Raw genomic sequence first — 27,172 nt, 5'->3', positions numbered from 1 at the left:
ACACATCCCCTCCACAGGGGGATGAAATACCTGGTAGGTATTTCAAGCACCTCTTTAGGCATCAGGGAAGGCTGCTTGTGTCTTCCCAGCCTGTCAGGCCTATTAAAGTCTACATAGGGCATAACCCATTCAGTGTTTCATGTCCCTTTCGGCATCTGCGTTGCTCCCCACAGTTGAAGAGGCCTGGCTGGACATGATGGGGACCTTTGGGTTAGAGGCTGGCACCTCCTAAATACCACAGTCTAGGGAGACAGAACTGTGACAAGAGACCAGGGACCTCTTAACTGTTCCCCTGGGAGACCATTGTCAGCCCTGCCCTGCTCTGCCCTGCAGGCCCTACCTTCAGGTTACTCCTTCTTTTTTTTTTTTTGGTACCAGGGATCAAACTCAGGACCTTGAGCTTGCGAGGCAGGTGCAGTGCCACTGAGCTAAATCCCCAGCCCTCCTGCCCTCAGTTCACTACTGAAGTTTTGAACACCAGCCTGGCCTGATGTCAGGTTTTGTTTGTTTTTGTAACAACCTTATTGAGATTACAGTTCGCAGGCAATAGGATTCACCCTTTTAATGTGCACAGTCAATGATGTTTAGTACATGCACATAAGCTGTGCAACCATCACCGTATCACTTTTAGAACATCCTAAAAGGAAGCATGACACCCCTTAGCATTTGTCCCCTTCACCCACAATTGTCCCAGCTCGAAACAAACACTGTTTTCTGTCAGTATTTACCAATTCTGGACATATAAAATAAGTGGAGTCTTGGCCAGGGGATTTAGCTCAGTGGTTGTGCCGCCTGCCTCAAAAGCACAAGGTCCTGAGTTTGATCCCCGGTACCAAAAAAAAAAAAATAAATGGAGTCTTATGCTACGTAATCTTTTATAATTGGCTAAGTTCTTAGCATAATGTTTCCAAGGATCATTCATGTTGTGGCATATCAAAACAACATTTGTTTTTATGGCTACATACTATTCCATTGCATGGATAGACCACATTTTATTTATTTTTTAATTAATTTTATCGGTACATTTTAGGTATACAATATGATGACATTCATCATTGGACATTTGTACCTTTACGTAATCTATCTTGGTTGTTTTTTTTTGTGGTTCTTATTTTTTTTTCCCTATTTCCCTGCCCTCCCTTCAACCCCTCCACCCCCCCACCCCCATTTACAAAGACTTCGTTTCCATTTTTTCATTTTCTCATACCACATTTTATTTATCAATTCATCAGTTGATTTGACTTTTGGGTTTTTTCTACTTTTTAGCTATTGAGAATAATGCTAGGGACATTTATGTGTAAGTCTTTTGTTTGACAATCTGTTTTTACTTCTCTTGGATATATACCTAATAGTGGAACTGCTGGATCATGTGGTAACTGTTTAGGGTTGTGAAAGATTGCCAGACTGTTTTCCAAAGCGGCTGCATTTTATATTTACCCAGCAGTATGAGTTTCTCTAAATCTTGGCCAGCACTTTTTATTATCTGTCTTTTTGATCATAGCCATCCTAATGGGTAATTCTAATTTGGAGTTCCATTTCCCTAATGACTAATGATGTGGGATTTTTTGTTTTCCTTTTTTTGCTGCTTTTTTTTTGTTGGCAGTACTGGTGATTAATCTTGGGGCTTTGTGCCTGCCAGCCATATGCCTTATCACTGAGCTATATGCTCAGCTCATTTTATTTTTTCTTTTGAGACAGGGTCTCTCTAACTTGTCTAGGTTGGCCTTGAATTTGCAGTCCTTTTGCCTCAGTCTCCTAAATAGCAGGGATTACAGGAGTGCGCCTCCTCACTGGTGCACTTTCTACACAGTGTCCTTTGCAACACAGACGTTTTTATTTTAATGTAGTCCAGTTTGGTTTTTAGTTTATTTCTGGTACTTTTGGTGTCATGCTTGATAGACCGTTTTTTAATTCAGGTTCAAGTTGTCTCAGAACTATGTTGAAAAGATTGGACTTTCCCCAATGAGTGGACTGGGCTTTCTTGTCTAAAATCAGTTGATCTTGGAGGCCTGGGAGGTGTTGATTGCAGACACAGGGTGATGTTGAATAGCCTTGGGCAGGTCATTATTAGAGTGGGGCTAATAATGCTTTTCAACTTGCCTATTAAATGAAGTCACAAAAGTGAGATCACATTGAAAATATACCTGAATCTACTACACAAGCATCAGTCCCACTGTGATATCAGGCAGGGCCTTCCTGCCTGGGTAGCTGACATTTCGGGAAAGTAGGAGTGACTGGGGTCTCTGACAGCCTCAAAGCCTATGAGTTACATTTCCTTCCAAGTGGGAGCACACTGGCCTCTATGGCCACCAGACTTCTTGGACTCTCAGGTCAGCGCCGTTCTGTCTACAGGTCCTCCCAAACCTGAGGCAGGCATGGGCTATGTTGGGTCCTGGCCTGTCCTTACATAGTTGGCTTGGCTTAAGCAGTTCTTATTTTAGAACAAAGCCATTGGAGTGGAATCTTCCCAGAGTCAGAGGGAGGTAAACAAAAGGGCCTCCAGTTCTGCTTGCTGGCTCCTGTTTAAACTCAGAGGAAAACATGTTTTGCTTCCTTCACGTGGGCTTGGGGTCTGTGGCTGGGCCATTCCTGGATTGCCAAACCAGGCTGCTGAGGAGTAGTCATCCCTAGGGGACCATGGGGGTGGGAGCTGTCAGGTCTTTGGCTTCTGAGTCACTAGCATAAGATTGGACTTTTGGGCCTCATGGGCCTTGTGAGTGTGGATGTGGTGGGCTGAGGTTCAGCAGCAGGAGGTCAGGCCTGCTTCCACCGGGAAGCCAGGGTAGCTCTGGTCTTTAGTGTCAGCCTCACCCAGTACCCTGTCCTTGATTAGGGCCCAGGTTCCTGAGACCCCAAGGCTGAGAAGAACAGGGCCCAGCCTGACTTTCTCAAGCCAGAAAGGGCCCTTAGTGCAGTGAGGCGCTGAGTGAGGCTCTGTTGTCCGACCTGGGGCAACACTTCTCTTCAGCCAGTCAGTCCCATAACCTTGAGGGAGGCTATGTGAAAAGTTATCTGGCTCCTAGGAAGTTTCCTCAATGGTTGGATGTTGGCTCCTTTGATAATAATAATCTAGCATGTGGGAGGCCCTGGGTTTGATCCTCAGCATCACAAAGAGATAAAGATTTTTTAAAAATGAAAATTCTCCAACCACCCCTGACAGAAATACATACTGTCCCCATATTCTAGGTGAAAACTCAGGAAGCCCAGCCAGGGACGAATCTTCTTTTACCCCATCAGTGTCTACCGTGTACCTCTTGGAGACCTTGTTTGCCCTTCCAGAGCTGAGGAGGTGCTACAGGGTGGCAGACTGCAAGTGGGCACATACTCACAGGGCACTGGTAGAACCAGGAGACCTTCTTCTGGGGACTGAGCCCCAGGAGCCTGCCCAGCTGGAGGAGAAAAGGACCATGGAAGGCTAGAGTGGTGACAGTGGGACAGAAGGTCAGGAGTATGGTTAGGGCCCTGTTCTGAGGCTGTCAGGCCAGGAGTATAGTGTATCCTATGGGACCCTCCTTAGCTTCCTGTTGGCAGACTTGGAAGTCATATTCCAGAGAGGCAGTGGCTCACATCCCTCCCTCCTCGCGTTCCTGTGTGCGCCCCCTATGCCCTCATAGCCTTTGCCTGTGCTGTCTCACTCCCACTGCTGTGTCCACGTGGCTAGAGGAGGTCCCAGATGGCTCCTTGGGGTGGACTTGGGTGGTCTCTGAGGGACCACAGTGGGGAGGGGAGTGTGATCCTCAGATATGGTTTCTGGATCTCTCTGCGTGCCAGCTATCTGGTCCTGAGCAAATAGGCCAACTTCTTTGCGGTTCAGTGGGAACCCCATGAAGTAGGCCGAGGAATCTTGGGATCTGTAGGGCAGATTCCCTCCCCCTCCCAATGCTGTTTCCTTAATCAGTAAGTCCTGAAGGACACTGAGTGGGGCAGAAAGGTCTCTGCCTTCCGGCTGTGACAACAGCCTGGCCCAGCCATATTGTTGTCAGGGAGAACCACCTCCATAACCAGCACTGACCCCTACCCCGCCCCTGGCTCAGTCTCCCAGACAGAGTGACGCTGAGGCGGCAGACAAAGGGCCTGTTGAGAGGTGCTTTGAAGGGAGGCCATGGGGTCATGGGCAGCAGTGTTGGTGCTGAGGGAGGTCCTGGAACCTCTGGCAGCTTCCTTGAGGTTCAGGTGACAGGAGTATCCAGCTAACCCTGTCCCTAAGGCTGCTGTGAAAGGCTGCAGCAGAGGCAAGGAGGAAATGGAGAAGGGCCTGGGCCTTTCCGCCATGCCCTGCCCATCTGCTGGGGTGGAGGGAGGAGCAGCAGCAGTTTCTGGGGACTTTACAGCTGCTTCTCTGTGAACTGGCCATTGCTCTCTCCCTGCCTCCCTTCACCAGTGAGAACCCCTTGCCCACGGTGGAGATTGCCATCCGGAACACAGGCGATGCTGACCAGTGGTGCCCACTGCTGGAGACTCTGACTGATGCTGAGATGGAGAAGAAGATCCGAGACCAGGACAGAAATACAAGGTACCCTGTCCCTGTGTCTGGGCTCTGCCCATAGGCACCCATCTTCCCAGGAAGGAGCAGGGCCATCTTTCTCCAGTGACTGTAGGCTGGGGGAAGAACCAGCATTGCCAAAGGCAGGCTGCTGGGTGATAAGGCCTTATCTGGCCTCCAGGGTGGGTTTCCCTACAGAGAAGAAGAACAGGTCTTCAGGTCATGTCTGACCACAGCCCAGAGCAGGTGTCAGGGCTGCTGGAGAGATGAGCAGGGCCTGCACAGCAGACAGACAGGGCTAAAAGAGGGCTGGGGGTGGCCCTGCTGGCCTGGGGGCTGGGGAGTACACCTGGCTGCTCTGGAGAGCCCTGCAGGAGGGCAGCTGCCCAGGGCTGGGTCTGGCCCCAGCTGACCGGCCTCCTCCTCCCTGTTCCTTCCTCCAGGCGGATGAGGCGTCTTGCCAACACTGCCCCAGCCTGGTGACCAGCCCACCAGTGCTCAGCTCTCATGGAGCATCTTGGAAGATTGGAGGACCCCTCTCCTTCCTCTTCTGGCAAGGAAAGAGGCAAGGGGACAGCTTAGTGCCATTCTGAGGAATGGGGGAGGGGTGGAGAGTACTGGGGACCTCCAGGTCACCCCCCCAACATACATTCCATTTGCTGAGCCCCAATCCTGTCCCCTCCTCTTAGCACCCTCCCCCGGTGTCTGGGGTCAGGAAAAAGCCTCATTTTGGGTTGTGTTTTGTTTTTGTATAGAAGCCCCAGGCAGGGCTAGATATACTTTTTAAATAAAAGGCAACAGGTCATGCTCAGTTTTTGGAGTGTGGTGGCATAAAAATAATGGGAAAGGCCAGTTATAAAACCCCAGCTATTCAGGAAATGGAAGCAGGAGAATCAAAAGTTCAAGGCCACCCTGGGCAACTTAGCAGGACCCTGCCCCAAAATAAAAAAATGAAGAGTTGGGGATGTAGCTCAGTGATACAGCGCCCCGAGTTTGTTCGCCAGAACTGGGCACGGAGTGTGTGGGGAGGTGTCAGGAGTGATCCTGAGCTAGGTCTGGCAGGGGTTGGTGGGGCCAAGGCTAGCATGCCAAGCCTCACCCCTCTCTGCCTCTACCCAGAAAGCTAGGTAGCAGTTAAGTGATTCCACTCTCAAGGAACCTAAGGGCCCCTGAGGCAGAGCCTGATCCTTGCTTTTCCTTGGGCCTTCCAGCTGGCCAGCTGGCCACCTGTCCTAACAAGTGCTTGCAGAGGAGAAAAGAAGTGGCTATGAGGCTCAGGGCAGGGACCTACCTGCCTTTCAGTGACAGCCTTTTCTGTCCCTTTCCTCAAGCATAGGAAAGACCTGTCAGCTCTTATCCTGTCCCTGGGATGTCTTGCTACATCTAGATAAGCGGCCTCCAGCCAGGGGCTTTGCTGCTCTGGAGTCCTTGGCAGGCAGAGCGCCTGATGCCATGTGGGCACTGCCTGGATGTCACTAGCCTGGATACAGGATGGCCTGTCCCAGCTCCAGCACCCCACACAAAACAGGTTGATGGCTTCCATCCCCACCTGTGGCCCAGGCCAGCTGCTACCTCCCAAGGCCTGTTGTGAGGAAAATGAAAACAGCCCTTTGCTGGCTTTTGGGGTTGACATAGGGTACAAAGAAGCAAGCCCCCAATCCCTTCCCAGTTAAGATTCTGATAAACCTGTTGACACCTGTGTCCTTGTTTGTAATATGGAAGTGTGTACTTTGAAGAATGGACTTAGGCTCCTTGAGGGTGGCACATGTGGGTCTCTTTGCTGAGTCAAGAACTACTTGGTAAACTGGGCACACAGCCCCTCTTCCTGAAGACAGTGGTTCCACACCCCCAGTACTAGCTGCTGCCACTCTTGGCTGCTGGCAGGGCTAAGGGTCAGAGACTGCTTCTTCCAGGAGCATGTGATGGGGCCCTATGCAACCTGGCTTCCAATTTAGCCCATGTGGGGCAGGGGTGGGGCTGAGTAGAGATTGGGGCTGTTGCCAGGGTACAGGCAGCCTGCCACTGTGAGCATGTCCAAGAACGTGACTGTCCCCAGGGAGTGTACTCTCAGGTCCCCTGCCTGTCAGAGTAGAACTCTTCAGAGGCCCACAGCAAATGGACAGCCAGGCTTTCTGGGAAGACCCTACGCAACAGGGAAGGTTCCAGGTCACTGGCTTTGGAAATGAACAGGCTCTGTTGCTAAGGGGTTTGCTTGATTCATGAAGCAGGCAGCAGCCCTGTGCTGCAGTTGGTAGGATGCTGCCCAGGTCCTGCCTGCTCCCGTGCCCTTTAAGTACTGCTAGCCCACACTGAAGCTGTTGCTTCACCAGATTTCACTACAAAATTGAGATCAGACTCACAGAACATTTTTGTTACCATAAAAAAATGATAAACTGGGGCTGGTGGAGCCCCTGTGCTGCTGAGCATCCAGGAAGAAGCCACAGTGTGGACAGGAAAGCTGGCCCCAAATAATACCCATGTTCGGGGGAGAAGAAGGAAGAAAAGGCTCACACACACAGGTCCTCCCAGAGGACTCTACCTTAGCCAGGCACAGAACTTGCTAAGGCAAAACTTCTCAAGGCTCTGGGGTTACAGAGGGTAGAGGGTCCGGTTCCAACTTTTCTCTGCCCTGACCTCATAGCTCCTCCAGGTCACCAGCTGGAAAATGAAGCAAAGGCCCACTTGTCAAGGTTGTTCATGAGGATGGGAGAGGCTGGGTGGGCATCAACCCAAAGGCACCACACGAAGGGGCAGCTCTAGAACCAGCTCAGTCCTAGTCCCAGCTGGTGAAATCTAACCAACCCCTTTGTTGAATGCTAGGAAATGAAGCCCAGGGTCAGTAGGACATGTCCCCCAAGGCACTGGCAGGACTGGTGCAAGAACTCTTTTTTTTTTTTTTTGGTACCGGGGATTGAACTTGGGTCCTTGCGCTTGCGAGGCAGGCGGCGGAACCACTGAGCTAAATCCCTGGCCCCATGGAGCAAGAACTCTTGAGCCTGTCATTTGTGAGGTCAGAACCCTGCTGGGCATCCATGGGCAGTTTCTTTGCCCTGTCTGGGCCCCCTGGCTTATCACCTACAATTGGGCTGAGAGGGCAGCCTGGGCAAGGCAAAGGGTAGATGTGGAAGGGCATGGAAGATGTGGTGCCCAAAACAGAACCAATGCTGTGGGCCCAGAGGCTTCAGGTGACTTGTTTATTTAGGTGGGTGCTTGCATGGGCCCAGCCTCCAGGACAGATTGGTCTGCTGTAAGCAGGAGAAGGGGGGAAGGGGAGCCTGCTGGGAGCTTTGGGTGCTGGTCCAGGGCAGGATCACTGCAGGGGTGCCAGATGGGGTCCTGGCTGCTCCTCAGGAAGGGGCAGGTAATTGGGGTCCTCCTCAGGACCATCCAATAGCAGCTTCCTGTCAGGAGGGACCCACACTGAGCTGAGGCCAGCACAGGTCCTCATGGATGGGAAGCCACCTGGTGGTGGTGGTGGGGTGTCATCTCCCACACTCACAGGAAGCCAGGGGTCAGCAGCAGCCTCTTGCCTCCGGGCTGGTTGGGGAAAACATCCTCTAGGAAGTAGTAGATGTGGCCCACAGCAATCCCTGTAAGACAGCAACACACTGCCACCCTGCACAGCCCAGAATAACCCCAGGGCTGGCCCTAAAGGACAGGCTGAAAGGGCCCAGAAGCAGGCAGGACTTGAGGAGGGAAGGCCCAGGAACACTGGGGAGCAGGAGCCATGGAGAAGAACCTGCCCAGTCCTTCACATCTCCACAGGACCCACTCAAGCATCCGCAGATCTGCTCCATTGATGCAGACCCTGTGCACTAGCTAGCTGGCTGTGTGAGAGGCTGTAAGAACACGCTTCGAAAAGAGGAAGAGGGGCTGGGGAGGCAGCTGAGAGGACTGGGCAGGTTGGAAAGGGGCCCTGGAGCATAAGCAGCCTGTCCTGAGGGAGGGACCAGTTGGAGTGGGCAGGCAGGCTCACCCAGCAGGTCGACGAGGATTGAGTTGCCCAACAGCAGGGAGAAGCCCAGGAGTACCCAGGGCAGGAATGGTGCCTGGAAGGTGAGGAGGCCAAAGAAGTTGACCCTCACCCGAGGGCTGCGGCGGCTCCACACATACACCAGCATGGCCATGAGGGCCTGACCCAGGAAGAACAGGCTGCCTAGGAGTCCCAGCAGCTGGGCAGGAGTCAAGGTGCCTTGGTGCAGGTCTCAGCCGAGCCCATGGCCTCTGACTTCCTGAGTCCCAGGCATCCTTCCAGTGGTCCCCCTTCCTTACTGTCTGGTCCATTCTCCATCCAGATGAGCCCTTCTGCACTTGGCCTTCAGGCCCTGTGCGATTTGGCTTGCAACCTACCCACTTCATTCCAGGCTCCAACCACTGCTGCTCCCTGTCCGTTTGTCCTGGTTATTGGTACTGAAGGCTCAGTGCCCCACCTATCCCACCTGGCTCTCCTGCACATTTCCCTCTTGTGTTTTGCGCACAGCACTGAAGATTTATCCTTGGCCCCTCGAGCTGAGCGCAGGATCGCTGCTCAATTCAGCCTAAGCCCTCATAACAGGCCTCGGGGACCCCCGATGCTGGACCCCAAGGAGCCACGGCCTGAGGTTCCTGAGCACGAGGGAAGGATACTGTCATAACGACGCCCCCGAAGAGAAACATAAAGACGAAGTCGGCTTTGCGTCCACGGAAGGAGCCCTCCTCCAGCATGCGGCAGTAGCGGAAGCTGCAGCGATGGTATAGGAAGTGGCAGCCAGGCGGGGCCTCAGTTTCCCCGCTTCCGGCCTCTCCCAGCCCAGCGGGCCCGCCCCCCAAGCCCCCGGGTCTGTGCTGCGCAGGATACACGAAGAGCATGTTGAAGAAGAAGCTGAATCCCAGGTGCCCGAAGAAGAGGAAGTTAGTAACCAGCCTCCAGATCTGCAGGGGTCGGGGGAGACGACAGGCGGTCAGGTGTGGGACTTGATGGTCCAGGCCACGGGGCGAGGGGTGAGGGGGCCTCACCTGGAACTTCCGGAACACGAGGTGTGGGTTGAAGTAGAGCTGGAAGGGGCTGAGGAGGTCCAGCTGCTGTGGAACCAGGGGGGCATCAGGGGCTATCGCACCCACGTTATAACCTTGGCGACCCTCCCTAATGCCTTGTACCCCACCAGGGGCTGTAAGCCCCGCCTGGCCAGCTCACCACGGCAGCTGTGGTGAGGACGCAGGCTGCGGTGTAGGCCCGCGTCACCGCCGGCACCTGCAGGAACTCGGCCGCCAGCCCCTGCCACGCCATTGAAACTACTTTGGCACGCTGGACCTGGCGGCTGCGCGAAGTTTAGCTAGTCTCCTTGCCGTCTCCAAGCCCCACCTCACTCTCTACTTTGGCCAATCAGCGTCCGAGGCGGGGAGCGCCCGGGCTATAGGGTGGGCTCCTGGTCTCAGTAGACCAATGGGAAGAGGAAGAGGGAATCGGGGGCGGGAAGGAAAAAAACAGGGGCGGGTTGCGACGGCTAGCCTATGGGCAAGCCCCACGAGTGAGCACGTGGCGGTTGTTGTGCCTGCGGTGACGGCGCGGGAGAACCTGTGTCCAATGAGGAACTAACCTTTGGAGAGGAGAACAAATACCAGGGACCCACGAGGCCACCACAGGGGTGGTACGACTACCGCGGTAGTGGGGAAAAGACCTGAGCCAGGTGCAGCGAGACCGGAAAAATGCAGGGCCGCAAGGGAGGGGAGGGGGTACAGGGGGCGGGGGGGAAGGAGGCGGGGCGGGACCCGGAGTCTGATTGCAGTCCGCCTCCTAGCGCGCTGACAATTTGGGCAAGGCCTTCTTCCTTCTGAGAACCCGCCCTCCGTTCCCATGGCGAAGGAGGCGGGTAAGAGAGTGCTCAGATCCCCCTCACACGTGCCAGCCCCTATCTGGGGGGTTCTGGGGGCCCCGCTGGGCCAGGTGCAGACATGGAATCTTGCAGCCCCAGATGGGACGTGAAGGTGGTGAGGCTGCTTGGAGTAAATGGGCAGGCTGCAAAGGGCCTCAATACTTGGTGAAAGAGAGAACTCCATTCATTCAAAGAAACCATTTACGGAGCACTTGTGTGTTGGAGGGAAGGAGAAGGGCGGGCACCTAACCGCCAGTGAGTGAACAAAATGTGGTATGTCCATACAGTGAAATGTGCAGCCTCAACAGGATGAAATCTCACACATGCTCCAACGTGGCTGGGCCGTGAAGACAATATGCTAAGTGAAATAAGCCAGACCCCAAAAGACAAATACTGTACAAGTCCCCTTATATGAGAAAGGAAATGGGAAGCTACCGTTTAATGGGTGCAGAGTTTCAGTGTGGGAAAATGAAAAAGTTCTGGAGCTCGATGGTGGTGAGGGTTGCAAAAGAATGTGAAGGTACTTAATACCACTGAGCTGGACACATAACAATGGTCAGGACAAATATTTTGTTATATAGATGTTATTGCAACTTTAAAAAAGACCTCTGGGGGGCCGGGGATTTAGCTCAGTGGTTTCACCGCCTGCTGCGCAAGCGCAAGGACTGGAGTTCGATCCCCGGTGCCAAAAAAAAAGACCTCTGGGTCTGCTCTGAGGGCAGTAGACGGCCAGAGGAATCACTGAGCCAGTGAGGGCTGAGTGGTGGATTTGCCCCCAGGCTGAGCACGACTACAAGCCAGTAAAGGCTGGTGGTCATTACAGAGTTGGGGAATGCTGGGGCAGAGGGAAGAGGAGTGGAAAACCGTGTTCTGGCCTCATTGAGCTTGAAGCACCTGTGACATCTGCAGGAAAAAACCTGAGTGTGGCACTGGGGGAGAGGACAGGGCTGGCAGCCCAGCCCAGTGGGGTGTCAGTTACCAGTAGGTCAGTGGCAGTTTTAGCTTGAGCCTGTGTGAGGCGAGCAGCCAAAGGGATGCCAGTAGATGGGCAGAAGGAGCCAGGCCTGGGCTGCGACCTTCCTGTCAGAGAGAGAAGGCAAACCCAGCCAGGAGGCTGAGAGCAGAAGGGACCTAAGGCAGTGAGAAACCCGGGGAGATGTGGCCTAGAAAGGGACTGAGGACTGCGTCCATGCCAAGGTCCCTGGTGACCAGGAGGATGGAGGGGGCAGGAGGGAGAAAGAGGAGCCCACACAGATGTGCCTTTGTCACCACGGATTAGCCTTGGGCATCAGTGTGGACAGTGAGGGGGTCTCTGCACAGAATCCTGAGGTCCCCTGAGGAGACTGAGGCTGGCCAAGACGGAGAACTGGCCGAGAAGGTTGCCTCAGGCAGATGCCAAGAGCAGGAGGGTCCCCCAAGTATGCAGAGTGGAGTCCCCTGGGGACTGGTGCTTGGTGAGAGTGGGTCGAGGGAACCCTGCCCTGGAGGGAGGTAGATGGGGGGGCCACTGAAGGAAGGCGATGTGCATTTGATTTGTTGCTCCCTGACACGGCAGAGGTTGGACAGGAGTGGGGGCTGGGGGCAGACTGAAGGAGCCTCCTCGGATGGCCTTGGTTTCCCAGCGAAACAGCCAGAGGTCACATTGGAGGTGGGCCAGGGAGGGCAGATACCACCCGGACAGCGGGCAGCTCGAGGGGAGCCAGGGCCTCTGACTGCCGCCAGGGCAGGCGCCATGGCTGGTAAAGGGGGCCACAGAGGGAGGTCGGGTTTCACTGGGCCTGGGGAAGGGGAGTATTCCTCCTCCAGGCACTCAGCTGGCGCTAGCTAGCCGCTCTCCCCCGTCCCTCAGGGTCAGGTCAGGGCTAACAGGAGGGGCTGTCATTGTTGGAGAGACGTCTGTCTCCCTGTGTTTGGGGGCCGATAAGGCAGGCGCCCGGGTTGGGAGCCCCCAGAAGCACATTCTTGGGAGGCAGGGAGCCCAAGGCTGGTGAGGGCAGCCAGCCTGGATGAGAGGAAGCCCAGCAGGACCCCCAGGGGGCAGCAGCTGGGTTCCACTGCAGATGCTCCCTTCTCAGCACCCTGGGTGGGTATCCTTAGATGGGGAAACTGAGGCAGAGCAGGGCCAAGGAAAGACCTCCATCTCCAGTCCTGTCCAGTCTCAGGCCCAGGATGGGCCACTCTGAAGATACCATGTCTACTGTCCTAAACCCTTGGGGCCCTCTAGAAAGTTATTTATGGAGAGAAGCTCTGGGCCCCTCTAGAAAGTTATTTATGGAGAGAAGCTCTGAGCACCTCAAGTTCCGGGGGCCTTGAGCTTCAGGCGCTGCTGGTGGTGTAACACCTGGTGGCAGCTGGACACCTTCTGTGCCGAGGATGCACAGGAGAAGGGCCTGGGTCCCATGGCAAGATGGCCGTGAGCTCTGCTCCTCAGGCCACCTCCCCGGCTTTGTAACTGTCCCTATTTCAAAGCAAGAAATCCTGGGATTCCCAGGGCTGATGGCCCCAGATGTGTCCTAAGTCTTCTGCCCAGGATCTGCCAGTGCCCACAGGCAGGCCCTGCATGCCCACCCAGCTGCCTTCCTGCTCACAGCCCCACACGCAAGGAGGGACTCTCAGCCTGAGACTTCTAGCCACCCCTGCACCCCAGCCACATGGCTCTCTGGATGCTCCCTGGGGACTCTCCAGTCCCTTCCACCTCTCCAGTACTCCTCACCACCACTACCACCTCCTATCCAGGCCTCAACTTTTTTCCTCAGGGCCTACCTCAGCTCGGGATCATTCATTTATTCATTTTCTTCCCTGGCAACCCAGATGTTCTTTTAAGAGAGAGGAAGGGCAGGTGGTAGAAAAGCTCCCTACTCCAGGAAGCCCTCCTTGATCACCCAAAGGGACCAGAGCTCACCTCTCGTCCTTTAGGGATCTGACAACTTAGGTTTTAAATGTATTTTATTCCCCAAGCTGCCCATGCTGGTGGCAACAAACGGGAAGAATGAGAAACAAGGTGAATGTTTGTGTCCCTCTTGGAGCTCTTGATGACATATTGCAGCCTTTCCTGGTCTTGAGCACTTGTCTCTCCACTGGGGGCCCTTTCCTGGGGAGCTGTGAGCATAGGGTCCACCCCTTCCAGCACATGATCCCACCAACCATGGTACGTGGGCCTCCGCTGCAGCTCCAGCCAGCCCCTCCCAGGAGCAGCTGTCTCCCCGTTGGTCCTTCCTGTCTGGGCCATGGATATTTTTAGCACCAAATCCGGAACCCACACCACAGCAGCTGCTCTTGGCCAAAGTGCAAGAACAGCAAATCATGCAGGTGGGCTGTGTCAGGCCTGGGCTGCAAAGGGAGCTACCTAGGTCTGGGCCTTCTGATCCTAGCAGAATTCAGATGTTCCAAGAATGAGCTGGCCTCCAGGAACAATGGGGATGGAGGAGGCAGAGTCAAGCAAGGGGTGAGTCATTCTAGCCAAGCTGAGAGAGGGGAGCAGCCAGTGCATAGGCCCTGAGGTAACTTGGGGGGACAGAGATGAGAGACGGCCTGGGATGAGGATGAGAAGGAGTTGCATACCATGGACACAGTAGAGGCCAGGCAGAGCTCTCTCCACGGTGATCTCTGTCTCAGGGCAGGGGCGAGCCATAGGAAGGTTTTAAGTGTGGAAGTGGGGTCACAATCAGGTGGTTTTTGGAGGAAGAAAGGTACAAGAGTAGAAACAGTCATCTAAGCAGAGGAGGGCAACAGAGGAGAGCAGATCCCAACCCGGCAGCAGCAGTGTGCAGCAGGGTAGGGATCCCAGGCCCTGGTGACAGGGTTGGTGCCTGCAGATACAAAGGAGCCCAAGGTGGGAGGTGAGACTATGATAGAGAGGGAAAGAATGGGTCAAGGGGGTCAAAGCCACAGACCTTTGTCAGCACTTGGCAGTGGGAGCCAGGGCCAGAGGCTCCAGTGAGCCCCTCACCTGGGGTGAGGGCCCAGTCTGAGAGGGAGCCCACCCTCGGCTTTGGGCAGGCCGAGGTGCTGTGAGAACATGACTGTCTTGAAGAAGCCCTCCTTAGCCACACAGCCCCCCAGCTCCTGGCCCCTCAAGCCCTGTCACAGCTGCAGTTGGGCACACAGTGGCAGCTCTGGCCCTGGGGTCTGCACAGTGCAGAGTACAGCTTGGCAACCATGGAGACACATGAAGTGGGAGACATGGACTCCAAAGCTGGCTCTGCAGCCTCAGGGCAGCAATGGGATCTGCCACTGTCTGCTCCCTCTAGGCCTCAGTGTCCCCTTCTGTGAAATGGCCAGGCTGGGGGGTGTCGGAGATTTCTGGGCAGGAGCCCCTTCCCGGGACAGTCCCTGCCAGCCCCCATTTGTAGGTCCACTTCTCCCCTCAAGAGCAAATGCTCGTGGACCGGATCCCCTCAAGAAGGAGTCTGTGGGGGTCCCTGTCTCCCGGGCCTGTTCCCTCACTGTCTCCTGCTCAGGGCTCCCTCAGGCCTGTGGTCAGGAATGTCCGTAGTGGCCACCTCTGTCCCTCAGGATCTCTGGGAAGACACTGAACCCCACACCCAGCAGGAAGGAGAGACCATACCAGTGAACAGTTCATGGACAGAGTCACGGGCCCAGCCACTAATGAGGACGGTGGTGCAACGGGAAGAGGAGAGGCCATGCTAGGCAGGGAATGGGCCCAATGCAGCTCGGGGGCAAAGGAAGGATGCCGTGAAGTGCAGAGACGACAGTGACTCAGTGTTCCGAGCCAGACCACGCCATGGCTTTTAACAAACTCACTTAAGCCTCACCACCCGCAGAAGAAGTAGGTTGCCTTACAGATGAAACAGGCTCAGAGAAGTTAAGTAATGTGTCTCAGGACACACAGCTAAAGAGGTAGCAAAACAGCAGGGTGCCAGTTCTGGCTTTGCCACCATGAGGGGTGATGCCAGTGGGGAGGAGGAAAGCTACCCCCAACCCCACTGCTGGGGCCCAGGGGCAGAAGGGCCATCACCTGCCCGTGTCCACGGAGGGTCACCAAGCTGCTAACGCCGTGCAGCTTCAGATGCTTCTCTGGCCTTGGTTTGGAGGAGAAACCTCTGCAGCCCCAGGGCTCCCTGGTAGAATCTCAGACATGGGCTCCACCCCAGCTGAGCAGCGTGGTTGGGCCTGTGGCTCCCTGTTTGTGCCTCCCTCCAATGGTGCCTGCTCAGCCCCTAGCTCCGGCTGACCTGAGCCTGTGCCCTTCTGCGCCACTGTCCTTAGCATTTGCCAGTAATTCCCACTTCCTGCTGTGGCCATGGCTGGAATGTCAAAGCCACCTCCTGCCTGGTGCCAGGACCCTGGGTGCGGGGGGGAGGTTCCCTCCCCTGCCTCTGCTATTTCTGGACCTCAGTGCTGCAGGCTGTGTTTTGGGAGAAGCAGATTATCTGCTTGGCAGAATCAGCCAAGGGGATGTGAGTTCCCAGACGCAAACCTGGAGATTCCCAGGCTGTGGGAGACCACGCTGTGGGTCTGTTCCCCCGGGGCTGCACACTTAGGGTCCACACGGCCAGGGGTCCAGCTGCATGGCCCAGGGGTGTGCGTATGTGGTGCCTGTGGTCACATCGCTCTGCAGTTGTCTCTCATGCTGCCTAATGGACAGGCTGATCAAGTGGGGCTGGCTTGTGGCCTAGCAGGGACCTGGAGGGACAAGGGCCACCCCTGCAGGAGCCTCTGTCCAGGAAGTGACTCAGAGCCATGGGCAAATGGAAAGAGAGACCTGGGGCTCTCCCCACCTCCCACCTGGCATGCACCCACTGATCCCCGCTTAGCAGCAGGCCCTGTTCACAGACATGCCAGGGGTCTCTCACTCCCTAGGGCAGGAGGCTCCTACTCATGGGCTGGGAAGAGGGCCCAAGTGTTCTTATCTTTCCATGGTGACACCACCATTATCCTTATCTCCATATTTTCCTCAAAACATTCTCTTAGCCCTTCCCCGTCAGGAGGTATTAGGAGGCCTCTAAGGAAAAATGAGTGCAGGGTGCCATGGCATGCCTGCAGTCCCAGCTACTTGGGAGACATGCAAGAAGATTGCTTGAGCCCATCAGTTCAGGGCCAACCAGGCAAATATAACAAAACCTGATCTCTAAAAAAAAAAAGGAAGAAAGAAAATGTATGCAAATTATAGATGCAAGATTAGATACCAAAGTGAATATTTATTTAGAATGAGGGTGCAAACAAATGACAAATGTATACAAAGTGACAAACCACCTCCAAACATAAAATGCAGAGAAAAATCCCTTCCCTAAGCAGAAGCCTGCGGTTTAATGGCCCACTGTGCCCAGGCCAGGTGGGGTTGGTGAAAGACCCAGTGTGAACCGGCCAGGCACCAATGTGTCCTCTGTGCAGAGTTTAGGAAACTGAGGCCGGCCTGTGGGGATAGGGAGGGACGGCCTGCCTGTTTCACTTCCACGTCCCAAACCTGTGCAGGGCAGGGGGCCAGACAAAGGAGAGGCCGCTTTGATATCCAACCCCTCATTCCCTGGGGCCCCAGAAGTGTGCCTTCCCCCCGCAAGGCAGGCATCAGCCTTTCACACTGGCCTCACACCCCCCCATCTCCCAACCTCCCCCCTTCTCCTCCAGATGTGGGCTCAGCTGTAGTTTTAGAACAGCCCACCCCTTGGACATTCTTTCCTTCTAATTAAGATGACTTCAAATCTCCCCTCTGCAATCAGCCCTGTTGTTCAATCCTCAAATATCAAAGGGTGGTCAGGAGGCGCTGCCTCAGCTGGTTGTAGGCTTGGATTTGTTTTCTTTTTTAAATCATTAAGTTGAAAATGAGACCCAGAACCTGAGTGAAGGAATGCCAGCTCTTAGGATGGCGAAGCCTGCTTTTGGTAGAGTTTGCTCTGCACACCCCTGCCCCCCACCTGGCTAGGGATCTCAGCTCCCCAAGGTTAGGGTCTGTCCTGTGTCCTGTGTCCGCTCTCAAGATGCTCAGTACAGGCACACAGAGCCCTGATGGCCCAGCATCTGTGCAGTGGGCAGCTGGTCCACTGAGCAGTGGCCCCACCTTGCAGGTGAGCAGACGGAGGCTGGTGAGGTGTACCTGTTAGGACGGCAGGAGCCCCGCTGGTGTCGGCCTCAACCAGACCTGTGGCTGGCCTGCTGTCCTTGAAGGTGTTTCATTGCCTGCCCTGGTGTTCAATCAAGGTCATCAGGACCCCCAAGCTCCACCCTGCTGCCAGTCCACATGGGGGCATTCAGGAAGGCTGCAGGGAGTGGGGACTTGCACCCCTTGAACACTGGAAGTGATAGGCCACACCCACCCTAACGCTTGCTTCCTCCACACCAGTGTCCAGCGACAGAGGAGGAAACTGAGGCTCAGAGAGCTGGAGAGCCTGGAGGCTGCTCAGCCCACTAGTGACTGACCACAGGCTGGGCAGCCACCTCGCCCCCAGATCTGCTAGGGCTGATCCTTGGAGAAGGGGCCAGGGTCCTGCGTCCCTGACTCCAAGCTGCAAGGGACCTGCCAGGCCCCCCCGGGATGGAGGCAGAAACAGGGTGGGGGTGGATGCCAGGCTTCTCAGTTCCTGCCCAGGGTATGGGGACAGAGGAAGTGAAATTGCACTGGGGCAGGTGGGGCAGGGCAGCCTCCTTGAAGGCCCCCCCCCCCCAGTGGTGCACAGAGAAAGTCCTTCTTTGTTTTTGTACTGGGAACTGAGCTACATCCCCATCCCTATTTATTCTTTATTTTGAAGCAGGGTCTCGCTAAATTGCCCAGTCAGGACTCTAATTTGCGATCCCCTCGCCTTTCAGAGTGCTGGGACCACGGGCGCGCACCACTCTGCCCTTTGTTTCACCGGGCCTTCCTGAGTTGGCAAGCTCGGCGGGCGGACTGTAGAGCTCGGGCTCTGTCGCCCCCTCGCGGCCATACGTTGTCTCCGCGGCAGTGGGGAAATTTAAGGGGTCCCCGCAGAAGTCTGAGTCTAGGGCCCGGAATCCCAGGTCGCTCCTCACGCGGGCCAGAGGTTCCCAGACCCAGGTAAGGGGCAGGGGCATTTTCGGAGACAAGCGTAGGTCAGGCAGGCCGCGCCCCGATTCCTGCGGGTGCTGGTGGACTCCCGGGAGGGATGTAGCCTAAGTGGGCATCAATTACACCAGCCGGCTCCGGTGGATTGTTTTCGCCCTCTCCGTTTCCTGCTGTGCGCCGGTAGCAGATCCCTCCCCACTCTGGGCCTCAGCTTACCCATCCGTGGAGTAAGGGGCCCTTTCGTGCAGAAAGGATGTAGTGACTCCCTCTCCTTACCGAGAAACGGAGACTGGGCACCAGTCAGAGGAGGGAGGCCTAGGGCTGCAAGGGCCAGGGCGTGTTCTTTGGACCCCCTCCCCACCAGCTCTTGCTGTTTGGCCTCAGTTTAGGGCGAGGCTAGCGGGACCCCTACCCCATAAGGTCAGCCAGCCTGGACTTGACAGTCTGACGAAGAGCCAGGGAGTTGCAAGGGTGGGGAGGGCTTCACCGGGAAAGGAGGCAAGGCCACCCACGTGTGATTTATTGAGATGATTAGCAGTCAGCACCTAGGGCTACACGGGATGGATGTGAGGCCCTGAGTGCGAGAAATACAGCTGTAACTTTCAGTACTCAAACTTAACTCCCAGTTAATGTTTAAAACCCTGAGCCTCCTGGCTAAAGGATAATCTTATTTAGTGGTTGGCGAATTTATGCACACACTGGAGGCTCTGATTCTGGCCAGGTGGGGTGGGCTTAGGGTATCCAAAAGGAATTTCTCGGAGAACCAAAAGGGACCAGTTCAAATTTTGTACTTAACCGCATGGCTATCTTCAAGCTTTTACTATATAATCCATGTATTCTTACATGATATAAGGCATGCTTTTGCATGTTTCCAAACTTAATATAAAGGCAGTATAGTGTATGTGTCTTTCTGCAATTTTGCTTACACAGAACTGTGATTCAGCCTATGCTGACACTTCCTCTAGTCCACTGAGTAGTAGGGTAATCATATACTGGAATTTCTCTTCTTTTTGGTTGTGCTGGGGCTTGAACCAGGGGCTGTGGATGCTATACACATGCTCTACCACTGACTACATCTGCAGCTCCTATCTACATTTTCTTGATGCTTGACATTTGGGTTGTTTCCAGTTTTCTGCATCTGTGAACAGAAGTTTTTGACCATGGGTTTAAGAGATTCTCTCAGGCTGGCCATGGGGGTGCACATCTGTAATTCCAGCATTCTGGGAGGCTGAGGCAAGAGGTTCACAAGTTCAAGCCCAGCCTAGGCAACTTGGTGAGACCTTGTCTCAAAATGTATAAAAGGGCTGGGAATGTAGTTCAGTGTGAAGGCTCTGGATTCACACACACACATGCACACACACACACAAAGTTTCTGAGGAAGTGCTGGAATTGCTGAGTCAAGCAGTAGTCCAACTTTGATTTATCAAATATGCTCAAACTGCTTTAAAGCATCATTGCACCAGACTACATTTTCAGCAATACTACATGAGCACTGTAATTGAGCCTCCTCAACACTTGGCATTGCCAGAATTAAACAGTTACTATGACGTGTGTGAAACACCACACTGTGGTCGATTTTTTTTTTTTTTTTTTTTTAAGCAGACTCATTATGTGGTCAGGCTGGTCTTGAACTCACTATGTAGCCCAGGCTGGCCTCAAACTTGTGGTGATACTCCTGCTTCAGCCTCCCAAGTGCTGGGATTACAGGCATGCACCATCATGCCTGGCCACTGTTGTGGACTTAAGAGTAGTTATAAAGGTGAGCTTCTGTACTAGTCCATTTGTGTTGCTATAACAAAATATTCAAGGCCAGGTTACTTTAAAAGTATAGGAAAAGTTTACTTGGTTTATGATTCTGGTGTCTAGTCACTCCAAAAAACATGGCAACTTCAAAAAACTGGTCACAACCTGGCAGAGAAAGTAGACTGTGGAAAAAAGCCCAAAACACATACACACCAATCTTCTGGGATGGCCTTGCTTTATAGCCATCTGTTTCCTCAAGAATCAACTCACACTGGGAGTCCAGCATTAATCCATGATGAGGCTAACCTCTAATTACTACTTAATTACTACCATGTTCTAGCACCTCAGCACTGCCACTGCTGGGCAACCAGCTTCCAGCACATGAATCTTTAGGGGACAAATGACATCCACACCATGGCAGCATCTTTTCCGTATTTTTTTTCTTCTGTTTTCTCACCTGTAAATTTCCTTTGTCCATCTTCTTTAACTTACTGATATTGAGGAGTTCTTCATATATTCTGAGTATTTATACTTTGTTGGTCGTATGCTTTTGGATAACTTCTCTTTCTAGGTAGCTTGTTTTTAATTTAATTAAAAATTTTTTGGTGCTGGGGATTGAGACCCAAACCTTGCACATCTCATCTTTTGACTAGCTTTTTGTTTCACCTCTTCACGCTGTCTTTTGATTTAGATTTTTAATTTTAATGAGGTTAAATCTTGCCAACAAATATCTACAGTTTATGCTTAGGCTATATTCTATATTTTCTTCTAAAATGTTTACAGTTGCCTCTTGGAATAAGTTGGTGTTCACCTGGAACGATTTTGTGTACAGGGTGCAATAGAAATCCAATGTCATTTTCCCACATATAATCAGGTCATCGCACTGTTTATTAGCCCACAGTTTCCCACTTTTTTTAATAAACAGGGTCTCACTATGTAGCCCAGGCTGGCCTTGAACTTGTGGAGATCCTCTTGCTTCAGTCTCCTGAGTGCTGGGATTGCAGGTCTGGGCCACCATGTCTGGGTTCCCATCTACAGTAGACCCTTGACTTACGAAATCAATTCTTTCTCAAGGTTTGGTTGTAACTCAAGTTGGTTATAAGTCAAGACTATTTTTCCCATAAGAAATAATGGAAATACGCATAATGTGTTCCAAACCTCCAAAAGCATCCCTTAACTAACCTTTTCATAATAAAAAAGGGTCATATAATGTGTGTAATTTACAAGAAACACCAATAGTTTTTCTGGTGTTTTTTTTTGGTACTGGGGATTGAACTTGGGTCCTTGCACTTGCACAGCAGGCAGTGAAACCACTGAGCTAAATCCCTGGCCCAAGTGTTTCTAATGTATTCACCAAAAAGTTATAAAATGTGCCTAGTTTACCAGAAACAACAAATTCATACTGTACTCACCATTCAAGTTGACATCTTCGGCTTGCAGGAAGGGAGGAGGAAATGGAAGGTGGGTATTGTTTGGAAGGAGCATCCCCTTCCATAAGAACATCAGGAATCTGGCTCTCTGGTGTCCTTTCTCTCCTTGGGGGAGTCTGTAGCCCACTAGGACCTGCTTCTGACTCACTAGGTCTCAACCTTTTCAGAACTAAAAACTGGTCTAAGGTTGTCTGTTTCTGCCTTTTATCTAATACTGTTCTGTAGTATGACATGATTCATCATTAAGCAAGTGAATGGAAGGATTGGCTTTTTCTCCATCTGGGTGGGTCTGCTCTACAACTGTGTAGCTCTGTGCATTTTTTCAGGATTTCCTTTATTTTGCTGCACTGATTGTTGATACTCCTCCTTCTCTTCAGAAAGCTCCTCAGCTGCCATTCTCTGTTGCTCAGGCAGCAGTTGCTGAAGTTCCTCTGTAGACAATTCCTTTACATCGCTCCCACGCAAGCCTATGGACTCTGTTATAGTGACAATGTCATCAACCACAGGGTCAAATGAAGGCTCAGGGACCTCTACACAGCCTTCAAAGTCTCTCCTGTGTAATTTTAGGCTGCACTTTCTTCCAGGTAGATCTCTGTCCTTAGAGAGACACTGGCCCAGGATTTCTCAGTTAAGGCCACACAGGAAAGACCAGCATTTGGGTTGTAACTCAAGACTCTGGTCATAAGTTAAAACTAAAATTCCGCTAATAACGCAAGTTGTTCATGTGTCAGGCTGGTCATAACTCGAGGGCCCACTGCATTTTTTTTTTTTTTTACAGTACCGGGGATCATACTCAGGACTTTGCACTTGCAAGGCAGGCTAAATCCCCAGCTCCCCACTGTATTTTTTCCCCCATTGTATTTTTTAAGGGGGGAAAACAATGATTGTTTTGAGAAAAATAAATCTACCTAAATAAAATGTAAGCAGTTGGAACAACAATATATTAATAGCAATAATAACAATATTATAAACAAGTTGTGTTTACCAAAGAATTCAAAGATGGCTTAACATTAGAAAGTCTAATTTCTTTTCTGTAAAAATCTTTTTGGTCTACGTCTTGTACTTTAACTAGTTTGAAGGATTAAAGGAAAATATCCATATGATCATCTTAACAGATGCAGAAAAGCATGTAAGAAAGTATATCTGCTATTTTGTTTTTCCTTAAAAATGTACAGTATTTCTGGAAATTATTTAAAGGTCAGTGCAGCAAACATCAGACACCAAAGCATGAGCAGTAGAAATACTGTCGTGCCTATTCTGTCTGAGGTCTGCCCTATCGTAGTCTTCGCTCACGATGACTTCAGAATGTCAGCTTCAGCTCTGTTTTTGTGACCACAAGAGCAACTCTGTACTTTGCCCAACTTCTGGATTCTGCAAGGCCCGAGAGCCCCGAAGAACATGAGTAATCCCCTCCGATGGACGTGGGTCCAAGGGCTCCCGGACCACAGGCCAGGGCGGGCTCTCACTCGAGGGCTCCCGGGGCTGCAACCCGAGCCCAGTTCACCTCCGCGCATTCCGCCGAGGACCAACACAGGAGCGCGCTGCAGGGACTGGTGGGTTTGCCTCCGGTGCCCGTAATTCTCCTCCTCCTCGGGGACACGGACCACGGTTTGCGCGAGGCAACGCAGGGCTCGGGGCTCCCATAGCGCGGGGCCGCAGGGACCTCCTAGGTGGGGGGGGGGGGCGTGGGCGCCAGGCCGGGGAGGACGCTAGGGCGGCTGCGCAGCCCAAGGGCCGGCGAGGTAGGGTCTGGCAGTTTCTGTCCCCAGGCGGCGACGGAGGAGCCCGCCGTCCCGGGGAGAATTTCTGGGCGACCAGACCGGTCGGACCAGCGGGCCAGCGGAACGGCGACCGGTCGCGTGGTGGGACCGCGAAATGACCGCAGCTCAGCGTTTTGTTTCGGTCTGCACAGATATGCTGTGCCCTCAGCCGAGTAAGAAGTGAATGGCTCTCGGAGGCATGGAGGAGGAGCCGGAGCCGCCCTTCCGGCTGGGACCACAGGTGACCCAGTCCAGCACGCTGCGGCTGCCCCCTCCCCGGCCTGCGCAGGCTCAGCGCCGGTTCCTTTGTCCCGCAGACCTCCCTGGCCTTCCGCGCTAGTCCGTCCGCTTCTGCTTGACTCTTGTGGCTCGCAAACACCCTCTGCGCATGTGCTCTCCCCTCTTCCGGGCGCAAGGTTGCCAGACCTGAGTCATTGCACTCTAGCTCCCTCCCCCCCACCCAGTGATGCCCACACGTCCTACCCGCTCCTGTAACTTTCCCACCTGACTTGGGTCCTACCTTACCCAGAGGTTGGGGCCAGCCAGGGACCACCCACTACCCCCCATCTCTGGGTTTCCCTCAACCTGGATGGTGACCTTCAGGTAGATGTAGGACACTGTCACCTCGCTTCTCAGGCCATATTCCCAGACCACTCTATTTAAAACACAGCATATCCCCTTTCCTGCTTTATGTCTAGCATTAGCTTGATACAGGAAATAATACTGGAGATGAAATATGAAATATAACTCCCAACCTGTTAGATGTCTGATACACTGAGCTCATGTTCTCTAAAAATCGAGCAATGAATTCTAGGAACAACGTAAGTTAAGACTAGGAAGATAGTGATAGGATAGCTCCTGAGAGGCAGGAGGGGCTCCGAATGGTTAGCTGGGGACCCCATTTTACAGAGGAGTTTTATAGAGCAAAACTCATGTGGGTCCAACGTGGGCCACAACCATGATCAACCAATAAAGTTACAAGGATAGTCACTTAGCCAATAGTGGTCCACTTGGGAAACAAGTCACATAACAAGTGTGGACGGAAAGAGCAAAGACTTCTAGAAAATGATGGGACCAGAGGTCTCTGGTTACCACTGGGGTGACTGATATTTACCTAGACTTCATTAGGCCCAGTGTTTGTCCTTTGAGGAAGTATACAGGTCTGGTCATCCTTGTCCTTATCTTGAGGCCCAGCCTCAAACAGATGTGTCTCCAGTTGCAGTTGTGGTGTGTTTCACCTTTGTCCTGACTCTCTCGAGGACCTAGCCCTATCTGACTGCCTATAATATTTCTACATAACTCAGCTGTCTATAATAAGCTGACATACTATATATTTTGCTTGTTCAATTTACCATTGTCTGTCTTCCTGCTGGAAGGAAAACTCCCTGAGGTTGTGGGTTTTGTTTCTTGTTCAGTTATATCCCCACCATCTAGAATAGTAGTAGATTTATTACCAATAGTAGGGAGATAATAAATAGCTGTTCTCCAGGGCCTGGGGATGTAGCTCAATGATAGAGCAGTTGTCTAGTGTGTGTGAGGTCCTGGGTTTGACCTCCAGCATAGCAAAGATAATAAAGTAAGTAAATAAACATTTGTTCCTGAATTATTATTCACCATGATAATGTTTGAACACTTATCCTGATCAAGCATGGTACTAGGCAATAGACGTGCACAGTGTCATAGAATTGAATAATTTCCTGTAGCCTTGGAAACCTGTGGGCATCTCCTGCCATATAGGTTCATTTGTTGTCAAACACTATTCTCTTGCTGCTTCCTCCAGATGAGCTGTCCTGGCCGGGGAGGGCCCTCTCACCTCTGTGCAACTCCCTTGGAGCTGCAACACCACCCAGGTGCAGTCAGATTCTCAAATTCCTGCCTGGCTTCCTCCTATGGCTTCTGGCTTAGGATGGAGTTAGTTAGACGATATGGGAATTACAAACAAGCAGGGCCGATGTCATTGATCCTCTTCCAGACCTAGGGCAAGGTGGATCAGCATGTGCTCTTCCCTCCCCAGCATAGTGTCTCACCGAATAATCAATGCATCTGTCTTTGCCTTAAGCTGTGTCTGTCCCCCAGCACCTGTCCTGACCAGGACAAGCACTGATGAATGAATAAGTAGACTGTAGGTTCTGGAAATTCTTCAGAAAACCTTTAGCCAACCATATAATAAATCTGGCTTGCAGGAATTAAAACCTACAGAACGAGAAAAGCAGTATGATTTTTGGGGGGGAGGGGGAGTCAATGATTTTATTTATTTATTTGAGGAGAAGGTCTCTATGTAGTTCACACTGGCCTTGAACTCACCATGTAGAACTGGCTGGCCTTTAACTCACAGCAGTCCTCCTGCCTCAGCCCTTGAGCACTGAGATTACAGGCGTGCACCACCATGCCTGGCCCCAGTGATTTGATTTTGTAATGTCAGCTATTTTGTGAATGCTTAGGAAAACCTCTGATGGAAGCAGTCTATCATTGTATTTTGGGAGAATGGACAATTTTGGTGTACCAATATATTACATTTTTGAAAAACCTTAATGAGGTCCAGGTCCAAAATGGTGGTGGAGTCAATAGCTACGTCCTCGGGTTCTCCGCTGTTAGGCTGGTTAGCTCAGCAGGTGGGGCGGCCAAAGCGAGAAGGGCTAAGCTTGAATGTGGAAGCCCTCACCTATTTCGTGGCACTTCTCAGGGTGGGAATTGGCATGCTGAGTGTTTTCCCGAAGTCTCACCATGGGGAGGAGGTCCAGCTCCACATTAGGACCAGGCCTTTCCATGGGGAGATGGTAACCATACTCTGTTCCATAACCCTCCTGTGAATCCGCTTCCGACTGGCTATGAAGATGAATAAAGAGAACCTGGGCTATTATTACTGGGGGAATGGGGGACTGCAGCTCTGATTTTCTTTTTTTTTTTTGGTACCAGGGATTGAACTCGGGTCCTTGCGCTTGCGCAGCAGGCAGCGAAACCACTGAGCTAAATCCCTGGCCCTGCAGCTCTGATTTGAACCATTACTCTGCATTCAGATCAGAAAAGCATATGGGACTTTAATCACCTTCTTTGCTCATAGCAGATGACGACCATCATACTGATCTTCCATCCCTTTGCTTGTGGCAAGAGATGGCTTAACTAAACAAATTAGACTGTGATTGGTTTTTTAAAAAATCGTAATGAGCATGTCAATTTTTTTTTCTTCTTTTCTTCTTTTTTTTATAGTGCTAGAGGGAGAGCTCAGGGTCTCATGCATACTAAGCAGGAACTCTTATCACTGAGCTCGAGCCCTAAGCATGTCATTTTGCAGCTTACAATTATACAAGGAAAAATAGAAGCATGATTGTGAATCTCTTAAAAAAAAAAAACCCCAACTAAATAGAATGGACGTGAGGGCTCTGAACCCTCTTGGTGGAATGCCTTGGGGACCCCCCCACCAGTCCCTAAGGAGGCTGTACTGGGATGCAGAGCATCACTGTACCGAGTGTGCCTGGCATATATGGCCCATCCTGCAGGTAGACAGTATTAAATCCAGGTCCAGGTAGGGAAGCAACTCTGAGAGTATGAGGGGTCAGGAAAGAGCTAACACTGTGGCCCAGGCACCTCTACCATCTGTGGCTGCTGTCTGCTGCCCAGTGTGTCCCCCATGTTCCCACACATACAGGACCATGTGGGTCCTTCTCTTACCATCGTTGGAGAACCAGCTGGTAGAGGTAAGGAGAGGCTCAATCCAGATTCCTGGAGCCAAACCACTCTGTTGGAGAAGGTTTCCCTGGGGGAAGTCACTGAGACTCAGAGGCAGAGCTTTACTCCACCCTGGGTCCCCAGGTCAGGGGATTGTCCTCTCTAACCACAGCAGGTATGCCCAGTGGCCACCCAGTGACTTCTTTCTCTCAGGAAGATGCTGGGAGAGGGAGGATGCTATGACCCTGGAGGAATACCTG

At 52.5% G+C, this 27,172-nt stretch overlaps 3 protein-coding genes across 18 annotated transcripts in view; 2 read left to right on the top strand and 1 right to left on the bottom strand.

Moving 5' to 3' along the window:
* Smarcb1 (SWI/SNF related BAF chromatin remodeling complex subunit B1) overlaps positions 1–5,294 on the top strand; it is a 34,147-nt gene extending 28,853 nt beyond the window's left edge. For all 4 annotated transcript variants that reach the window (XM_004843580.4, XM_004843579.4, XM_087198128.1 and 1 more), the window contains exons 8-9: positions 4,382–4,513; positions 4,927–5,294. In XM_004843580.4, the coding sequence (XP_004843637.1) occupies positions 4,382–4,513; positions 4,927–4,966 (172 nt within the window). In that variant the 3' untranslated portion in view covers positions 4,967–5,294. The remainder of the gene's footprint in view (positions 1–4,381; positions 4,514–4,926) is intronic.
* Positions 5,295–7,663: 2,369 nt separating this feature from the next.
* Derl3 (derlin 3) lies at positions 7,664–9,816 on the bottom strand. 2 transcript variants are annotated; one of them, XM_004843577.3, is made up of 7 exons: positions 9,657–9,816; positions 9,479–9,544; positions 9,321–9,394; positions 9,110–9,203; positions 8,460–8,655; positions 7,983–8,073; positions 7,664–7,884 (listed from the first exon to the last, which is right to left on the bottom strand). In XM_004843577.3, the coding sequence occupies exons 1-7, from the start codon at positions 9,747–9,749 to the stop codon at positions 7,794–7,796; spliced, it is 705 nt and encodes a 234-aa protein (XP_004843634.1). In that variant the 5' UTR covers positions 9,750–9,816; the 3' UTR covers positions 7,664–7,793. The 2 variants fall into 2 exon arrangements, with proteins under 2 accessions (XP_004843634.1, XP_021112946.1); XM_021257287.2 differs by having other exon boundaries at positions 9,479–9,541.
* The window catches only part of Slc2a11 (solute carrier family 2 member 11), a 42,948-nt gene continuing 25,584 nt past the window's right edge, over positions 9,809–27,172 (top strand). For 2 of the 12 annotated variants that reach the window (XM_087198122.1, XM_004843576.4), the window contains exons 1-2: positions 18,080–18,325; positions 23,399–23,487. In XM_087198122.1, the coding sequence (XP_087054248.1) occupies positions 23,431–23,487 (57 nt within the window). In that variant the 5' untranslated portion in view covers positions 18,080–18,325; positions 23,399–23,430. Of the gene's footprint in view, positions 10,150–10,232; positions 13,781–18,079; positions 18,326–22,533; positions 23,095–23,255; positions 23,488–27,172 lie in introns of those variants that run through there. The other 10 variants (XM_004843574.3, XM_087198121.1, XM_013071701.3 and 7 more) reach the window with 10 other exon arrangements.

The sequence above is a fragment of the Heterocephalus glaber genome, unplaced genomic scaffold (assembly GCF_053883595.1).
Source record: "Heterocephalus glaber isolate CG9 unplaced genomic scaffold, H.glaber_assembly_v1.0 deba00001687, whole genome shotgun sequence".
NCBI classification, from domain to species: domain Eukaryota; kingdom Metazoa; phylum Chordata; class Mammalia; order Rodentia; family Bathyergidae; genus Heterocephalus; species Heterocephalus glaber.
Note: the sequence above shows the minus strand (reverse complement) of the source record. Positions and strands in the feature narration are given on the sequence as shown.

Bases quoted from the DNA above. Each gene is read 5' to 3' on its own strand.
- Derl3 (XM_004843577.3), bottom strand. From the start codon at position 9,749: ATGGCGTGGCAGGGGCTGGCGGCCGAGTTCCTGCAGGTGCCGGCGGTG. The intron at 9,395-9,478 runs GTGAGGCCCCCT...CGACCCCTGCAG, and splicing joins TCGTGTTCCGGAAGTTCCAG to ATCTGGAGGCTGGTTACTAA. The intron at 7,885-7,982 runs GTGAGTGTGGGA...CCCTCCTGACAG, and splicing joins CTGCTGACCCCTGGCTTCCT to GAAGCTGCTATTGGATGGTC.